General features: G+C 36.8%; 1 protein-coding gene across 5 annotated transcripts in view; it reads right to left on the bottom strand.

The window, feature by feature from the left end:
- LOC129354645 (AMP deaminase 2-like) overlaps window positions 1–20,169 on the bottom strand; it is a 32,702-nt gene extending 12,533 nt beyond the window's left edge. The window contains exons 1-5 of one of the 5 annotated variants that reach the window (XM_055024111.1): window positions 20,084–20,169; window positions 19,601–19,670; window positions 2,794–2,918; window positions 1,054–1,184; window positions 417–485 (exon numbers count right to left, since the gene is read on the bottom strand). In XM_055024111.1, coding sequence (XP_054880086.1) covers window positions 417–485; window positions 1,054–1,184; window positions 2,794–2,918; window positions 19,601–19,610 — 335 coding nt within the window. In that variant the 5' untranslated portion in view covers window positions 19,611–19,670; window positions 20,084–20,169. Of the gene's footprint in view, window positions 1–416; window positions 486–1,053; window positions 1,185–2,793; window positions 2,919–7,217; window positions 7,341–7,429; window positions 7,494–15,753; window positions 16,528–17,829; window positions 17,914–19,600; window positions 19,671–20,083 lie in introns of those variants that run through there. The other 4 variants (XM_055024129.1, XM_055024120.1, XM_055024094.1 and 1 more) reach the window with 4 other exon arrangements.
- Window positions 20,170–20,403: the final 234 nt, after the last annotated feature.

Raw genomic sequence — 20,403 nt, forward strand, 5'->3', positions numbered from 1 at the left:
AAACATTTCCATATGAATATTATGCTACTGCCGTAAAGGTTTACACGTTTTGACACATTTTTGCCAGGAGTACCAATAAATTAGTCTTTGAATGATATGTTTCAATAGTTAGCCTGAGTTATTTTTTTATAAGCGTCCATGTGTATTTCCATTAAATCACCAGCAGGGGGACAATTTAGTCCCTTTCAATAGAATAGCAATGTCCACAGTGGGTTCTACATAATAGAACATCTGAACAATATAGTATTGAAATCTGTGTGTGTGTGTGTGTGTGTGTAGTAATTTGAACAAATAAAAGCAGTTAGTATACAAATTTCTGAGTACAAGTGAGCCAAACAGACAAAGTCAAACACTGAGACGTCACCTTTTGCTATAAAAAACAGAAAAGCATGCATACTGAGTCAGAGCTCACTCACTCAAGGTCTGCAGCACTGTCGATTTTCATGAAGTCCTGTTTGGCACGCAGTAAGATCTCTGGCTCAAGCCTTGGGGTGATATGCAGAGGCGCAGGATAGTGTGGGCAAGGCAGGGGCAGATGGGCATCAGAGGCAGTGGGAAGAAATTAAGTAAACAGAAGGAGAGACACTGAATACAAGCACAGGCGCCCACTCCAACAGGTACTCTCACTCACACAGCTACACACTCACATCGACACATAGTTTTAACACCAGTTAGTGATGGTAAACCCCGATTGGTAAACAGGAACAAGTGAGATAACACTCCTACCTCCCCAAGATTGGCTTAGTAGCGCAGTTAGCATTGTCCCAAGCAACTGAGACAGAACCCACCTCCTTCTTAGAGTTTGCAAAGAATAAGCTGTACCACTGGAACAGGTGTCAAATGTTGGCTAAAACAGTGAGCTGATTGCTGGGATTAGTTAGCCCACAAAACTGGCATATTGGAAGAAGACAAGCAATGTGTGCATAGGTGAGAGCAACACTGTGTGTAAGAGCGAGGCGCAGGAAGAGGGGGCAGTTGCGTCTGACCGTCTGAGTTCATGTACACAGATGATTTAGCTGACATTGTGTGTGAAGTTTGCTTGCATTTCCTCACTTAATGTCCTGACTGATTTGCCTCTCTAGGCGGTGCCGCCGCTCCTCCAGCTGCTCGATGGGACTGTCCTCTGGGAACTCGTAGGGCGCGCTTCGCATCTCGCTCTCCGCCATGCTGCGTGTGAACAGCTCCTGGTTCGAACACGGGAGGTAATAAAATTTATGGCGTCATAAACAGGAGATCATGTAAATATTAATGTTCGCAGGGGCATCAGAACGATAGCAGCGGCTGCACAAACACTGCACCATCTGTTACATTTACAGATGAATAGTTATTGATATTTTTTCACATATGAATCAAAAACTTGCACATATTTTCTAGTCATTTTATAAAAAAGACGAATAGATTTTGAGGAATGCATGGCTTTGAATATGTTCTACTAATAAATGTAAAAAGTGAGGGAAACATTTTCGTTCAGTCCTCTTTGCTCTGATACCCCTAAATAAAACCTAGACAGCTCGAATAATCTGACCTTTGTAAAAACAAACAAAGCCATATGAGGTGCTGGTTTGCAGTTTATCACAAACCATGTAGGGCAGGAAGATATTCTGCTCAGTCAGGATCAGATTGTACTTATTTGGCCTCTTTACACAATACCATGTAAACACACAGCTCCCATGATGAAATACTGTGGTGGCGCTATCGTGTTGGGAAAAGGTTTCTTTTGTTTGGTTTTTTTTCTGCAATGATGATAAGAAAGGTGAGTTGATAGCATGAAGCTAAAAAGAGGAAACCTATAAGAAGCTACATAAGATTTGAAAACAGCCTTCTGGCAGAAAATCAACACTAACCAGCAGGAGATACAAATAAAATGGTTCCCATTAAATCCTAAGCATGTGTCAAAGGAGCCCAAAGTTCAGACCTCCAACTGGAAATCGTTGCAGAAACCTGACATTTAAAAACGATTTCTGTCCAATCTGACTGAGCTACAGCTGTTTCTCAAAGAAAGGGTAAAAGTTATAGTCTACAGATGTGCAGAGATGATGGAAAAATACCCCCAAAATAAACTACATTTGAAATTCTGTTATTCTCATGATACTAAAATCCCAACAAAATGCTCTGAAGTTTCAGGTTTTAACATGACAAGATGTGAAAAGATAAGAGAAATAAATATGTTAATCGAGCACTGTTCTCTCAGACTTAATAGAGCAACTGTTTTATTTATCAGGCATAATTTTTAAAGAGAGGATTAAAGTTCAATTACTGACTGGATGGTGTAGTCTTTGAAACTTTGCAATTGTGTTTGATTTATTGACTCGCTTTTCTGCTGAAATGTGCTACATGAATAACCTTCACTGATTGATTAAAGAGTCTAAATTTACCAGTACCTCTTTTAAAATAACACAAACTAAAACTGCTCAATTTTATGTATGTGCAGCTCTGGAAAACGTTGAGAGCCCTCTCCACTGACCCCATTGAAAACTTTTTGATTATTCCACCAAATATTAATTTCTGAACTCTTCCTGACTTAAAACATTAGTTTTGTTGTTTCCAAATGAATGCAAGAACTTGTTTTCTTTGCATTATTTTAGGTTTGAAAGCACTGCATCTTTAGCTTTCTCATTTTCTGTAAATAAATGTTAAATTTTGGCTGGGAATTTCAGGGACAGTAGTTCATAGAATAAAAGAGCAATGTTCATTTTACTCAAATATAGATCTATAGAAAGAAGTAAAATCAGAGAAACTGATCATTTTATAGCGGTTTCTTAATTCTTTTCAGGGTTAAAATCTTAATATCACCTCAGCAAGCTCTTTGTACTTTTCCTCCATGGATGTTCGCAGGTCGACTGGGTACTGAGAAACTGGCGTCCCAGGGAAGGATCTCTGGGGCTTGAGGGTCTTGGGTCCCGACACGCCACACAGATCTGAAACAGCAGACAGAAAGAGTGAAACATTAGTGAAAAGTACAGATTTAACTAAATATTCTGTGGAGTAAATTTAAAAACTGCAACTATTTAAAGCACAACTTCATTCAACCTGATTTAAAGATGTATCATGATTGCAAAATGAACATGTGTCTTAAAGAAATTAGCTAATTACTCTAAATAATATCAATAATGCAAGATAAAAATAGAAACATCTCTTTAGCTTCATTTTGCTACAGTATTATAATAAAGTCTTCAGAGTAGAAAGAAAACCAGAAATCCATCAGAGTCACAACTTCTGCTTTTGGGTTGCAACAAAAAGATCTCTGTCTAGATTTTTGGTATATAAACCATATTGAAATTTAAAACAAGAGCATAGATGACTAAGACTATAATGCAGCAGAGGTATTGAGAAATCATGTGTGGTCTTTGCATTGACATACATTTTAACACAGATTAACTCCTTCTGATACATCTATAATACTGAACTGGTACCCAGTACAAAGAAAACAGTTTACAGGTATTTCAGTCTGACAGCCGAGACCTGTAGCTAAATAAGTGAAAGCAGAAACATAAACTGCCAAAACAGAGGTATAAATAGAGAGAAATTGCAGTTTGGTTTGCCAAAGATTACAGCGTCTGGATTTTTAAGTGGAGAAAAATTATTTTAGCAGAGCCAAGCCACCACAGATTAGTCTCAAGTGGCAATTTAAAACGTTTACGTCCTATAAGTTGAGAACAATGGGTTGTTTAATGACATTGTGTATGGAAGTGAAAATGGTTATAAATGCAAACACAGCACTCAATGTTATGCAACTTTAGAAAAAAAAAAACTTCCTTTAAGTTAACTTATTTTTTAATCAAAGAGATGAGAATCAAACTTCCAGCTGCAGCTTTTTTTCACCCACATGTAATTCCTGACATACCTGAGTGTGGAAAAGGACAAAAATTTTCATTTACCGGGACACTCCAGACTAAACCATACATAATCCACTGACGCACACTTTTAGAGTTAGTTTCTGTCTACAGTGGTGAATTACCATGGGCAAACGTGGTAATTCACTCAAGTCTGTGGATTTCGGAGTGGCATGCTCTTGTTTCTCTACAATTGGAGCAATTATTGGTGCCCTGCCTGGGCAGCGACAATTAATTTCTGCCATCTGCTGGCTGCCACTAAAGCAGTGGAGCTAGAAGTGAGTACTGTGGATCTTCATTGTCCACAGTATATTAATGTGATGTGGCATTTTAATATGAATGCAGAAGAGACAAGTAACAATTTCGATATGAGCAACAGTGCTAGCAAAAAGTACTGAAGTGAAACACAAAGCTGTTGTTCTCCATGTATGTTGATGCATCTGAAAATGTTGCGATGGTGTAAATGTGAAGAATTGAAGCACATTTTTAATCTGCTTTTCTTTAAACTTCAGAAAAGCACAAGGCAATTAAATAATACTGTTACAGGGGTATGAAAAGCCACTAGAAAATTGCACCACACTTTGAATAATACTGTAATTTTGAGACCAAATCATAAAGTTGTTCAGACAAATGTTATTAAAATTTCCTGAATTACATTAAAGTATCAGTGTTAATTGATGCACACTTTTTAAAACAGAAATCATTTTAAACGCTACAAAGTGAACACTATCAACAAGGGAAACGCAGCTTAGTTTTCAGAAAACATATATTTATATCAGGACTCCAATTAACATCCGTTACAAACCCTACAGAAAAACAAGATAATAAGAGTTCAGAGAATTTGCACATACTAAAAAATATGTTAGATGATCTTAATTTATGACTTAGGGCTTCTCTTTGGAGATTTTTTAAGGACATACTGACAGTGCACCTTTAATACTTTACATAATGGTTAATGCCTGTTTTATTGCATTTCAGTGAATCTTTGCACAGCCCTGCAGTTTGACAGCCATCCTCTCGGTTTGCTCCTGGCGTGATGTTTACTGCGAAGCTTTCTGTCTATTTAGAAGAAAATGCCACAGCCATTCATCACTGTGACAAAATCATGATACAAATAGGTAACACTGACAATAGTGTCCATCCTTGTGTCACATTCCTGACACTACGCACGCTGATATACCCTTATTAAATTTCCCTGGAGCTGGTTCTGCTCTACAAGGACTTTGTGCAAACCTTTTCTTCTGCAGTTGGAATGTCAAAAATGTTGGCAATTCAAATTTTACCTTTTTTAACCATAATAACATTGAAGTTAATGCCATGTTTAGAGCAGAACTGTGCACATTTGTACTTTTACTTCCATAAATCTATTTTGAAGTCTGAGATGTACAACAATAGTTTCAAATCATTTTAGTCATATTATGCAATATTTTGGACGACTTTCCATCAATTTTACCTTTCTAATTTCTTAACAACATGACGATGAACCAAATTCAGAGGGTGTTCCTACTCAACATTTGAAATTCCTCTGCTGTGGTTTACAAAAACAACCAAGGCTTGTTTGAATTTGACTGCTGGAGCCTTGATTTGCTTCATTTGCATGCAGCTCAGCTCTTTGGGCTTTTTGTCCAACCTCCTCCAAAAGTACATCCTGTTTGGTTCACATAGGATTAACTGAGGTATTTGTTGAGATATAAAAAACTGTCACAGCTAAATGGTTATAATTCAAGTACCTTCCCACACAACCAAATTAATTTTAACTTTATTGCTTCTTGTAAATACCTTTCAGACAAAGGCCCTGTGTTGGTGGACTCTACAGTTTAAAAAAAACAAAAACTGAAGTGATTAAAAGCTAAGTTGAAGGCTGAATCCTATTTTCCAGGGTTACTCCTCCTCCCATCCTTTACCACATGATTGAGGAAATGGTTGCAATGTCCCACAGAGAAATGGGACACTCCTTCAAAAATCTGCTACTTCATCAATTCTCACTCACTTTGCATGCATTTATGCAATACACATTTATAGGTCACAATCGCAAGACATGGTTAAACCTTTAGCATACATCTGTGTGCAGTATTTTTTATACTAGAAATATTACTACAAAAACAGAAAAAACCCTAAAATGTAGTTCTCGAACTAATAAGTTGTCACAACATCTAACCAGTTTTGTTTTTGTTACATGTATTGTTTAATCAGTTTAAATGAGAGAAACTAATTAAATGAAGGCTGCAGGATCTGCTGTGCTGCTGAAGTGGATCAGATAATGTAGGACAAATATAAAAAAAAAACCAAAAACCTCTGGCGTGTGTATAGAGTCAGAGCCACAAGCTAATTTATTTTGGTTTACTGCCTGGTGATGGCAAGAGAGACTCCAGTAAAAGTTTTTGTAAGTCTTGACAGACTTTAGTCATGAGAGGCAGAATGAGGACACACGCTTCAGGTGTTCCTTAGCAACCATTGCTCACGGAGAATAAACCTCTATTTTGCATCCATGTCTTGAACGCGTCATCAATTTTTATCATTAAGATGAAAAAAAGAATAGATTAGACTGCTAGAGAATCATTTTATCACTTTACATAAAAATAGATATTAAACTCTTCCCAAGGGGAAAGTATTTTAGTACCAAAGGAAAAGTTAATAAGCTAATTGTCCATTTGGGTCAACAAACATGTGAGACAGATGGCCGCTCGTTAGCACAACAGCATCAGAAACAGGAGGAAGGTCAGTGTATTCAGGTGGACTGAAAAGTGAGAGCTCAGCGGTACACAGTGTTTCCTACAGGCTGGCTGAGGGGCAAAGTGGTAATGAAGACACGAGTTTCAGTTTCAGACGCACACAACAGCGCAGTCTGCCTTTCTGGTTTGATTCAGGACCCCTAAAATCTTCAATGTTTAAATTCTACAAATGTTGCAGGATGATACATTCTCAGAATTTTTTGTAATAAAAGGTAGGTATGAAAAGAGAAATAAAACACAAACAAAACCAAAACATGAAATAATATTCATTATAAAGTCATGCAGAAAATGTTCATGTAAATCATCAGAATGGAAATAATTGAGGTCATTTTAATATTCCTACAAACATTCACCAAGTACACTTTATATGGAGATCAAATTTACGGAAACATCAATGTGATAGTGCTGTCTTTGTTCTTTCACTTCTGTGTTTCTTTAGCTCTTCTTCCAGGTTTTTGAGTGTTGTCATCTCATTCCAATACACTTTCTGGACCCTCATCTGTCACCATAGGCTTGTTAGTGCAACATTTTTAAACGATAAGCACCCAGGCTTCAGTGAACTGCTAAAACTCCCGCTAACATAAGAGTCGCAACAGCAAGCGCTTCATTACAAAAGGTACTGTTTATGATTGTTGATTGTAAGCTACAGTACCTTTATCTGCCTGTCTTGTCCTGAACTCACAGTCTCCGTTACGGCAGTGGTGGCCTTGTTTGAGCTCTTGCGGGATGCTGGGACATGTAAGTAGGCCTGGGACGGCCGATGGACCCTCCCCCGCTGGCACAGTCAAAGACAGAAAGAATGACAGCAAACGGAAAGACCGAACACTCTGGAGACACAACTCTGCTCTGACACCGGGATCTTACAGCGCTTCTCCTTTTGTCTCTCCTGCTGTAAGTGTCGCCTCCTTCTGAGAGCTGCTGAGGCAGTTTCCCCTCCCCTCTCTTCCTCTCTTCCCCTCTAATTCTGTGTCACAGCTGCTTCCTGGATCGCACCGGTTTACAGTGCATGAACAGCACAGCCTTCAAGCTCCCGGATTTAAATACTGGGTTGGTGCATACCACGTGGCAAGAAAGGGGAAGGGCCAGGGAGGACTGCATCATGCTCTATTGTGATGTAAAATGGAGGGGGAGTCGGGATAAGAAGCCACTCCTACTTCTCCTCCTCCCACCTCTTTTTCACAAGGCTTCAATTATCTCAAAGCTGCACAAAAAAACTGATATCAGTGTTATTTATTTTAGCTGATGATTTTGTTGCACTGTTACCGCTGGCTTTTGTTTTCTGGGGTTTGTGAAGCTCTAAAATTGCACTAAAATTGCTGGAAAATCTCAGCAATTTCATAAGTGTGCACATGAGGCTTCATTTGCAATCACGTTAACATGGAGATTAGATAATTTACACACTTCCTTGCATGTTTGCTCTTTAAACACATGATGCCCAGGAAGTGGCTTCTTTGTCATCTCACATACTTCATTGTAACTCACAGCAGCTTGACTTTAGTTACTGAGCGTCTTCCAGGCAGATAGAGCTTCTAAGACATTAAAGAAATCAAAACTAGTAACACAGCTTAGAAATTCAACTGCTAACAAACAATATTTGAAATAAATTTAATAAATTCACTAAAACCCAAAAAACAAATTAATTTTTAAAAATGCAGCCTTTTTGTAGTTGAAAAAATATTATACTTCAATTTTTAAAAAAATGTTTGACTTAAAAGAAGTTGGGTTTTTTATATAACATTTGAGATTAAAATAATACTCTCCATAGAAAGACTATAATTAAAAATAGGTACTTTGAGTTTTATACTGCCAAATTGGTTTAGCTTAGTTTTGCTTGCTTTTCCTATCAGTTATCTTTTGGTTTGCTTTGAGTTGGTATTTAGATGCCTTAGTTTAATTAGTTTGTTTTTGTTGCTTTAAACTTCAGTTAACTCAATAAAACCTGTTCAATGTGTCTGTTTTGTCTCGACTCCACAAGTCAGGTCGCGACATGCATCAGTAGCATTTAAATCTAGGGCACAAATAATCTGAAACCAGAAGTTACACAAATGAGAAACAGATTCATTAAGGCCCCGAATCGAAGAAATAAACTATTTAAGTCATGCAGCCAGTCAACCACACAGGAAACGTTGACGGAAAGGCTGATGCGCTTTTAGTCGCGCTGGATTGGTGACATTTACAAACCATCACAGAAAACGGTAAGACTGAAAGAGGAGGAGTCACTCATAAGGTATTCAGTGTTGAATGTATTTATGGCTTTTCAGAGATCGAAGCAACAACAGAATTCATATCAGATACATACACACACTTTATTACAACTGGAAATATATATGTGAGAGGAGTTCCATATATGACATTTAAATGTTTTAAGTTCAAATATTTAGTTCCTTAACATTTATATATACATACAGAGACCATAATGAAGTCTGTAGGTTAACTTATGAAATGTTTGTAGCCATTTGATGAGCTACAGAGATAAGAGAAAACCACAGCACACACTATCATCCCTCAATAGTATATATTCCCTAAGAGGTATGTTTTTTAATTTATTTACTTATTCAGTCTTACTTTTTAAATAAGTACATACATAATGATTCATTTATTTCTGGGTTGTTTTCTCCTATTTACCAAGTAGCTTAAGGCTTCAAATAATTACCTCAATAGTCTAGATGTGGAACAATAAAATGATTGCCCTATTATGATTTTATATTTTCATTACTCTTAATGAATAGCTGAAATGAGTTCCTCTTACATTTCAACAATCTCCCTTAAAAATGTCTTATATAAAAAGAAAAACTCTTTACAGCAAAGCTCAGTTAGATATAAATAAGAGGCTCAGCTCAATAATTTTTAAAGACCCAAGGTTTCATTTAGAAAAGAAAATCAAGTGAATATCAAATTCAAAGATTAAGATTGATTGTCTTGAACAGTACTCAGCAAAATACAACCAAGTAGCACTGTTTCAGTATTTGGAAGATAATGACCTTTTAAGAAATGCAAAAATATGGCATCTTAAAAGAGAATCTGAGACATCCTGCTAAAGCAAAGAAATGGCAATAGAAACTGCACACAGCCAAGGAAAATAGCACTTTTAGTCATTTTTGTGCAAAACTCGGGCAAAACAATTTTAAAAAATGCTCCTCCTCTCAGTCCAGATATTTAAAAGTCGCTGTGTTTCATTTGAGGATGTGCTGCAATATGCAAATCCAAACACACATTTAATGTATTTACATATGTTTTCTATACTAATACCACCTAGACTTAATGTTCATTTGTTTAACATAAACCAATAATTTTCTACAAAACAGTAGCAGAACTAACTCATACACAATCTGCACAATATATCGAATTAGTTGTCACAATTGAAAGGCAATTGTATTTTAATTCAGGTTCTTCATGCTAATGACATTTTTATGCCTAGTTGAATGGACTTTCGATGGTCTTAAAGACTAAACATGATTTAAGTTTTAGTGATCAAGACATGATTGTAACACTTTATTTGACAGGTGTGCATAAGACTGAAATGACACTGTCATAAACATAACGCCTGTCATGAACATGAATCTCTATGACTGTTGCCATAAAGTGTCATTCGGTAAATAATGACACTTTTAATGCAAAGTTGCTAATGCTATCTTTGCATTTAAGTTTCTTTATTTACGAAATAATACAAAGTTGGCACTTTTAATGAAAATTTTAAAGTAACTTTGCATTAAAAGTGTCAGAATTTACCGAATGACACTTCATGACAACAGTCAGAGACATCCATAAAGACATCTTTATGTTTATAATAGCTGTTATGTCATGCTTATGTCAGTCTTATGCACACCTGTCAAATAAAGAGTTACGGACATGACAAGGGTGGAGAGAGAAGGAGGGACAATATAGGTCAATATTCAACAATCAACCTTTAATGATAAAGTTGCTTTAAAGAAAATAAGTTAAAACATTCAGACTTAAATAAAAAGAAAATTTAGGATTGAGTTGTAATTTAAAAGTACCATGAAAGACGGTATTGTGAGTCGTGTTCTGCGACCTCTACACGACTCAGGCTATTATTACTTCTCAGCACATCCTTTTCCCCAGATGCCAATCAGCAGCACCAGGGAGAAACTCTACACGATTCGTCCCTCCCTGTTTTAAAGAGCTGGCTTTGCTGTTGACGACTCTGCTCAACAACTCTAATCTCCATGTTGGGAGCCAAATTCCCACGAGAAAAATAGAACAAACATTCACAAAAATTTTTTCCTTGTATTCATAATAAAGTATCTCCTTTGTCAACCAGAGAATCTTTCATGTGATAACAGAGAAACATTCAAAAACAAGACAGATACGAATCATTGTCCCATACCAATCATCTGGGATTATTCTGACCGTATTTTCTGTCAGCTCAGCTCTCATCATATCTGAATATAGCAGAGCTACTCTGTTACTTGACACTGTTAGCATTCAACACTGTACTTGTAACTTATACTTGTTCGATTCTTATGCTGCAAGAGGTCAATTTCCACCTCAGAGATAAAACCCCACTTAAGGATGACATCCAGGAACAACAAGAGGTAAAATGCTTCTCTGTTTTGTTTTTGTCTGAGTTATTTGCTTGTTTGATTAAAAATTTAAATGTGTTGCTTCCAGGTCAGTTTAGATCTTGGTTATTTTGTATCCACACCTGTCTCGGTTGTCCAGCAATTATTTAAAGAATTGTAAAACTTATTCACTTTCTTTTTTATGTAAATATTATTGATGGTATAATGGTAAAATGTTTAAACTTTACTGTAATATATTTTGACCCTGTTATTTTAACAAAGATATTGCTTTACACAGCAATTACACACAACTTTTTATTGAACAATGACAGAATAATCTATTAGAATTTGTGTTTGTAATTTTGACTGAAAAAAAAAACAAATTTACACATCAATCTAAACATCATTATTGTCAAAAAATTACATAAAATTTAGTGTGATTTGGCCCAAATAAATTTTCCCAACAATTTATAAGTAATCAAAGTATTTTTACTATTTATTGGTGTTACAAAACTACATTTTGCTACAGAACATTGTGCATTCAAAATAGATAAACGACTCAACCTTACACCCCATATATTATAGAACTAAACAGACACTGAAACCTACAAAATAGCACAAGGATGAAATGAAATGAAAGAAAAAATGCAGATACTGCAAAAGGTAATGTATGAAAATATTTAAAATGAATGTATAAAGTATCTTAAGTTTAGAAAATTAGAAAAAAAAACAGTAATCAGCAAAGTTCTAAATAAAAATCACGAAGTAAAAACTGACCAGAACTGAATAAACTCGACCATTTAACTGAACAAATTGCTGCACACCTATTTGCACCTGCATGACTTACTCACACACGAACATTAAAACTATTTTGATATTTTAATATCTGTGCAACTTGTGTGATTTTTTTTCCCTCTCAAAGCCAGTGTGGTCACAGAGATCAGTCACTGCAGTCGATTGTGGCAGACAATAGCCTTGGTGAGCTCAGAAGCTAATAAACAGTAAGCCAGGGACCAAACATCAGCTGACGCCGGATCGTCTCTGATCGAATGAGGAGGATTAACTGAAAGAGGATCTCTGCTAGGAGCAACACTGGGAGCACAAAGCAGAGTACTTAACGGTGTCTAAACAGTGAAATACATCATAATCACGCAGGTCTGATGTTCATTTAGGAAATTACGGCAGTGAGGGTTTTCAAATGTTCCTGATGTTGAGTCTACCTGCTGTGAGTTTTTGTGAGCAATGCCTGCGTTTGTTTTGAGAGCATCCTGGTGGCTCTGTGCTATCTGGAGGCCCTCAGCAACAAAAAGCCCACCTGTTGGTGGTGTGAGAGATTTCATGGCCTTGATTCCCAGCTCTACAAAATCCCTTTTCCAGAACAGCCATATTACATGGGAAGCAACTGAGCTATTATTAGCAGAAAAAAGCCCAGGAATTTTCCACCCAAACACAGAAAGATTTGGTCATCGCTTCATGTCTGACCGCAGGACAGCCAGAGAGTGGAGACACTGACAACCAGCAACTTGTTTTAAGACTGATGTGCTGAAAATACAACATTTCCATGCCAGATGTCTCCCTCTAGCTGCAAAAAGCTAAAGGATCTTAGAAAAGAAACAAGAATTTAGCAGGCGACTGCCATTTTTACTACTGAACAGATAAATATTTAAATATTTTCTGCCATTTGATGTTCACACTCAATCAGTAAATGTTCAGAAAGTTTTACAGTAAAATCAAACTGACCGCATGTTAACAGGGGTTTGATGGAATATTAACAAAAGAACATTAAAAAAAGACATTTTGTTTATTTCATGCAACAAAGTTTGTTTTCAAAATTAGCATCTTCATGCACAACCTCTTGCCAAGAGGTTTGCATTGTTCCTTGCATGTTAATAGTGCTTTTGTACATTTTCAATTCAGTTTAGTTTATTATATAGAGCCAAAGTCATTGCATCCAAATAGGCCTATCATAATAAATTTTGTTGGACAATAAATTGTTCCAGTAACTATTGTGATAAACTACAATACTGATTTTTTGACACCAGTTTCAAGCGATAAATTGATAAGGGCATAATAATAATGAAAGTTTGCCCTCTGAAAGACCGCTAAACTTTAATTTTGTAAAGAAAAAAAAAAACACTTGAAACTGGATATGGAAGAAAAATAAATATCATTCTTAACCAAACTAAATGACAAACTTCTACCTGTGGATGAAAAGTGTTTTGTGCACAAATTGTTGATATTGTGTATGAATGTTTTATTTTATATTGGAGAATTTAAGAAATTTTGTTGTCCACAGCAGTGGACAACAAAATTTTATCCTATTCAATCTTAAAATGACAAGAAATTTCCAAAATAAACCATGACAACCAAAAGATATATATATATAATTAGCTGCAGTTCCAGCTAATTGCAGACGTCAAACAGTTCAAGAAGGTAAAGTTTACAAGAGCTTTTAGGGAACTGCCACAAGTAAAAATGTACTGCTTATGCATAATTTAAGAGACAAAGACCTAAAACGTGTATGTTTAATAATGAACCAGAAGAGGGGAAAACTGCAGGAACCGCTGGACAATCGTATATATTGGGACGACTTAAAGTGAACCTCACCACCGCCTTCCTTCGAATGAATTTGCCTTTACATCAGAAGACTTGTTTATGTCTGTAGAGCATGTCTGTAAATCTCATAAACAGGATGCACAAAAGATGAAGCGTAGTAGAACTAAATACGTTATATGGAAAAGCCGATGTTGATGACTCAGGGTTCATGACTTGTTTACAACTTCATGCTAACAACAGCAACAGTAGATGATGTTTACAACAGCAATTTGTTGTCAGAGGGCAAGCAGGATGATGTGGTCTGAAAAGAGAAGTGGCCCAGATCCGGTGCTCAAAACAGACTGTGAGAAGCAGAGGACCAGCCAAGCGGCTAATTGAGAGGACTTAAATAACTGCATGGCTGGAGAGACTTCTAAGTTATTTATTACTGCGCCAAGCACAGGCTTTCTCAGCAAATTTCATAAAACGTCTGTCAGAGGAAGTTACTGCTTCAGATATGCAGTTGCATCCCTCCAAACAGGAAAGCCACATAACACTAAAACATCAACCAGTTTCAAGACAAGTTAATATTTACATGAAATTATATTTGATATATTTATCAGTATACTGGAGGGACAGTTTCTGCTAAAAAGACCAGTTAGCTTACAGCACAAGTACAGTAATGGAGCTACGATCCCTTATTAATGGCTGGGATGCTGCCGCATTCAAGATGTGACATTAAGTAGGAAATCTTAATGTGTACAAAAACATTGAATGTAGCATGCCTCTCTTTGGAATCTTGCCAGAAAGTTAAAATATTTCTAATAGAATAAAAACTTCTCAAAAATCTAACACACATATATTAGTACAAACTATATTGTTCTAATTCTCACATCTCCCTTAAGTATCTCGCATAACATGGCTCTTACTTTCTAATTCTAAAAGCCTTAAAATAATCTCTGCGAAATTACTGGTAAATGTGTTAAACTCTAAAATATATGGCTGTATTTTCATTGAATAGAAGAATTTCATGTTTCAGAGCTTAAATGGGAAAATGCTTCAGCCAGAGATTTTGTCTGCAACATTTTAATACCTTCTTTCTCTCCGAGTTCAAAAAATCTTGCAGAAACCCCTCAAAGAAAAGTCCGTGTTATCCATGTAATAGTTAGTGTGACAGTGCTGCACGTTTACTAAAACTGGCTTCTGATTGGCTGATCAGGGTCTTATGAAGACTCCTCCCCCAGAAGCAGCAGCAGAAACAGAAACAAGCTTTATCCATTCGAATCAGCAATAAGACTGATCAACTTAACGTTTTTGTTTTTACCTGTAATGTGTATATTCTGGTTGACATTCGTTAAGAGTACACCTCGATTTTAATCCAAAGTGAGGAGCATCTGTACATCCTGAAAACCAGCATCAGAAACAAGTATCAGAAGATAGAAGGTCAGCTTGCCTTTGCAGGAATGACCAACCCCAAATAGCACATAATATAGTTGATGCAAGTAAAAAACTGCTGAACATTTCACCAAAATTAAAAAACAAAAGCGCAAAATCAATATACAATATTTCTAGCACCTATTTCAGAGACAGATCATTTTATGCAAATGACCTAGAAACCATCTGACCGAAACTAAAATCTAAGTGTTTACAAATAAATACGTTTATCCTGTTATTTCAAGCATTTATCAACTAGTCATTACAATCAATGAACTCATTGTTTAAATGTAAATGTTGTCCTCTCCCCTCTCTCCCAATTTAAATGTTTTAGCACTTTCAGGTTAACATTGTAAATAAGAAATTGCTCTTCATATTAACCAACAATTAAAAAATTAAAAGTTTAGATTTGGTTTAATACTGAATTATGTTCAGACAATTTGCAGCAGTCCTTGCAGAGTCACACATGCTGAATATTAAACATCAGCCAAAATCAAACTGCCTTAACATCAAATACAAGAACTAACATTAAGTTATGAAGGGGAATCCCATATTTGCCAACTCGTTTCCTAAGCTGGAAAGGATAAAAAACCTGCATGCCAACATAACATGCATCCGTGTCGCTGACTCCACCCCACAGTCACAACTGATACTTCCTGCACTCTCTCTGTGGGAACCCCTTTCATCAACACTCACCGGGGCTGGTGTTGCTCTGCAGGCTCCCTCTTTTGGGAGTCTGGGATTTAGGTTTACCCTTCCCTTGTCCATTGCTGTTGGAAGCGGAAGATGACATCCTAGCACCCGAGTTCCTGTTCCTACAGTAGCAGAGCGAGTCTGAGCTGTGAGGTGACCAGCAGAGGGGAGCATCCGCTCTGCTGCTGGAGCTCTGTCTCATGGTGGGGCAGGGGAAAAGCAGGACCCACGCTGGGCTGCTCACAGCTCTGCTGCAAAGTTGGCTCCACCTCCTTCCAGGCAGCAGCGGGTCAGCAGGCGAGCAGCACAGCGACGCACTAACGGGACACCCAAGGCTTTCCCTGATCTTGCGGGGGACCATCCTCCTTGGTTGCCTTAGCAACCAGGGAATGAGCTTCCTGTAGCCAACGTGGTGAAATACAACCACAGATGAGGCCATTGCAGAAGAAGGTGTGCTGCTAGCATGACAGCCAGCAATCCTGGTGACCAACTTGTACCCCCGCAGCTCAGAGTCAAGGTGAGTGGAGGACGAAAGTTTTCCACTTGTCTAAACTTAGAAATTAGATCCACTTGGTATCATAAGAATCCCCCCGTTAGCCAAGAGAAGAAGGAGATTTCAATGAACAGCAGGAGATGGAGGGGAAAAAAGCGCCAAAGACAACAAACAGAGAGGATAAGCTTAGGAACCGGCTTAGTATGTAAGCTAACCGGTGAGGTCTGCGTCTCTTTCCTGCTGGAAACTTCTGAGGGGAGCCAGGCAGCTGAAACGCACACAGGACAGGCCCTCCTGACTGGGCGTTTTATAAATAGGGACAGCCAATGCTCAGAGAGGGACAGTAACACAACTTGTGACAGGCTGCACGACATGCACAACTTTCTAGGAACATAATTGATCACCCTGCTTGTCTAAATGAGTAGTAACCACATGTCAAAGCAAATTTAGAAATAAACCTTCACTGATTGACTGGATTTCAAATCAATTCATTCTGATTACATAACTTCACTACGGGACTCTATAAAAAAAAACAAGAGCTCCAGTTTAAATCCAGCTGCATTAAATAAAAGTATACCGATTTATATCAATGCAAATTTGTCTTTTCATCAGTTCAAACCATCGCATAAAATGTACAGTTCTCATTCACACAACAGCAAACCACACACAGCAGCCTGGGATAATGTTACCTGTAATCTTATCAGCACACTCAAAAACTTATTACGCAAGATGGAGGACTTTCAAGAATGCAAACCAATGATGACAGGATTACTGAGCTCTTAAAAAAGTTTGATTGACTCAGTGACTTGAGAATCTGGGGCATGAAAAACCTAAAAAAAAAAAAGGTAAAGATCCCCACCTAGTGGAAAGCAAAATAATGCAACTAGGAAAACTTATTTTTCTATCACTGACAACATTTCCTGAAATTAATAAATATTAATCCCACTGGCCTTGTTCCAACTTGCTTGCAATTTGGATAAATCACCCAGGAAGAGGGATACTACTCTTCAATATCATGTTAGAGCTCTGTTCATCTGTTGTCACAGCTCAGGTATTCAGTTTGTTTGCACATAGCCTCGAAAGTGTAAACACAGATTCAGACAACCACTTCCTTTATATATACTCCAGAACTGCAATATAAATTAGACAAAGTAGAAATTTACCAATACAGTGATTTATGATTCATCTAGGACAGCTTCAACAAACTTTCAACCATGTTTATGTTAAAACAGGGTAGAAAAAACAATCCATAAACTATTTTAAGTAAATGTCAAATAGTCTTCTATGGACAAAAATGAAACATAAAATATTAATCCTTGAATAAACAGCTTCAGAAAAGCTCTAACAAGAAACCTTTGAGCTTTATTGTCTGACCAAGTCGAAGATCAATCCTCGATATTGTCAACATTACAAAAAATGTTTTTGGGTGTCTGCAGCCTTTTATAAAATCTGACCTAGTTTTCAGAGACAATTCACCGTCTGGTGCAGCAGCAACAGCAGAAAAAAGTCAAACACACACATGCCTAATTTCATCTTAAATATAAAAACCAAACTGTCCTTTTATTAGTGAACACAATAATACTCACATTCTTAGGGCTGTAGGACTCAGAAGGGTTTCATCACCAAGTAGTTCCTCAGTAGCTTTTTCTCTGCTTGGTCAGGATTTGTGAGCACACATTCTTTTGCTAAGAATGAGACCACTGTGCGTATCACTGCATGCTGATGAATCTTTTTTTTTTTTACCCTTCTAGAGCACAGCCAGTGAAATTCAATGTCTTACTTGCAGAAGCCAAAAGCAAGGAGAGGAAAAAAACTGTTTGCTTTCCTTCTGCAAACTGCCTCTCCGCAAATATTTTGGAAATGTGGAAAAAAAAAATACTATTGGGTCTTGCTCAAATGTAAGCCTGCTGTATTTTTGTTTTGTTTTTTTCTAAAACACAGCCTTAACTTGTTATTATTCCTGATTCTGCCAGTCGTTACTGGCTGTAAGCCAAACTAGCTTATAACAGTTTCTAGCAAATGTTTTAGAAATCAAAGAAGTTCAACATCTCAAATGCTTGTAAGTTTCAAAGTATTTAGACAGACTTAAGCACTTTAAACCCCAGGCATATTTAGGTTTAAAATATTTTTTATGTATATATTTTACTAACATATTAAAAAAATATGTTTCTTCCAACTGCAGGTAATATTAACATTTTGGAGTGAATCTGACAGAGAATCTGTAGAAGGAGTTAATGATTACTAATTATCAAGATGAGTATAAATGTAAATAATGCAATGTAGCATTAAGTACACATTTAACATCTTTATTGCATGAATTAAGTTGCATTAATATCATACTACATTTCATTTCAGACTCAACTTATTGTTGTTATTTTTTGCTCCAATAACATTCAGGGCATTTAAGCACAAATTACTACATTGAATCTGCTTAAGACTTAGTTGGATCTTATTTGATAATTGTACATATAATAAAAAAAATACAACTGTAAAACAGGGAGATTGTTGGAAAGGGGGAAATAGTTATTTGTCAAGAACTTCTTTCTTGACATCTGGTCAAAGTATGATTAGCTTAATTTCTAAATCAAGAATCTAGACTTCCACAATAAGGTGTGACATATTCTACAGACAAAGATTGAGGTTCTTCTACAGAGTTACTGAATATAGGTACCCATACTTTAAAAAAAATTAATCTAGCAGTTTTAGTGGTTCATTTTGGGCTTTTAGAGCTATGAATGTGTCACTGTAGTGCTGCTCTAGTTCCAGTACGAATCTCGTTCAACCTGAAATTCAAGTTGCCTAGAGCAATGTTACCCACCCCTGGTCCATAAGGCACACTGCTCCTGCTTTATAACACCTGAGTAAGATGATCGATGATTACACCAAAAGCATGCAGATCAGCCATCAAAATGAAATCAGTGTGCTAAATCTGGTAAACATCTAAAACCTGCCTTGAAGACCAAGGTTGGGATCCAGAGACCAAACAGGTAGCAACCTGACAAAACCTGGCTTTCAACAAGGAAGCATTCAGTTATTAAGCACTAAAACAAAATACTGATTTTTAAAATACTCAAATCAAGGCATGATGTAGCAAATTACTTTTATATAAATCATTATGAAAACTATTGCATTATAGGTCTTTTTCCTGCATAAAAAGAGAAAAAAGTTTGGAAAGAGCTAAACATTTTGTCCTGTTAGTTAATTTAGTTAATTAGTAACATAATGGCACTAATCTTCCTAGACTCCAAGTTCAGAGAATTCAGATAAATATAAAACTAATTAAACATGCCTTGAACCTTAGCAGAACACAAAGTGTTCATCAAACATTTTGGACAGGATGTGTACATGTTGACATACCGTCTGACATTGTTGTGGTGAGCTGCAAGAGACAGTTGGACCAAAGAAGCTCAGATATAAAGGAAATGCTCTGAAAACACAAAAAGAACGCACAAAAAAAGTTAACATGGCGGAAAGCAGCAGTTCACACAGTTGACAGCTAGCTGGCTTTATCTGAACGCAGAAACAGCGCCGGTTCATTAAACGTCATTAACATTTAATGTTAGCTTAACGGTTAAGTCAAGCTAACACGTTTTAGCTTAACTTGAACGTGTTAACTATCCTTAAATACATTAACTTTCACGGTTCTGACACCTGCGGAATGTAATTTAAACTATTTCCTCATTTTATAATCATTCAAAATAACCAAACGTAAATAAAGTAAAAAAATAAATAAATAAATAAATAAATATATATGTGTGTGTGTGTGTGTGTGTGTGTGTGTGTGTGTGTGTGTGTGTGTGTGTGTGTGTGTGTGTGTGTGTGTGTGTGTGTGTGTTTCACCTTAGCTCAGTAGCTTCGCGGGCTTTGTGTTTAGACGGAACTTCAGTTTCCTTCCAGTCAGGAAAGAAGGAGCAGTTTTAAAGGAGCCGCTCCAGTTTGTCTCCCAGAGGTTCAAAGGTTAACTTGACCACTCCCAGAAACACAGAGGAGGCTGTCCTCGGCCCTGCAAGATTAGATAAGCTCTTATCTATTGAGCAAATGCTGTCAAAACCCAGTACGTCTGCATGCTTACATTTACCCCACAACTTGTGCATGTAAAGAAACTTAAAATAAAACAGCTCTTTTATCACTCTAGGTCTTTTTTAGTAGCATCATGTAGT

Source organism: Poeciliopsis prolifica, unplaced genomic scaffold (assembly GCF_027474105.1).
Source record: "Poeciliopsis prolifica strain line A6 unplaced genomic scaffold, Auburn_PproV2 SCAFFOLD003, whole genome shotgun sequence".
Taxonomy (NCBI): Eukaryota; Metazoa; Chordata; class Actinopteri; order Cyprinodontiformes; family Poeciliidae; genus Poeciliopsis; species Poeciliopsis prolifica.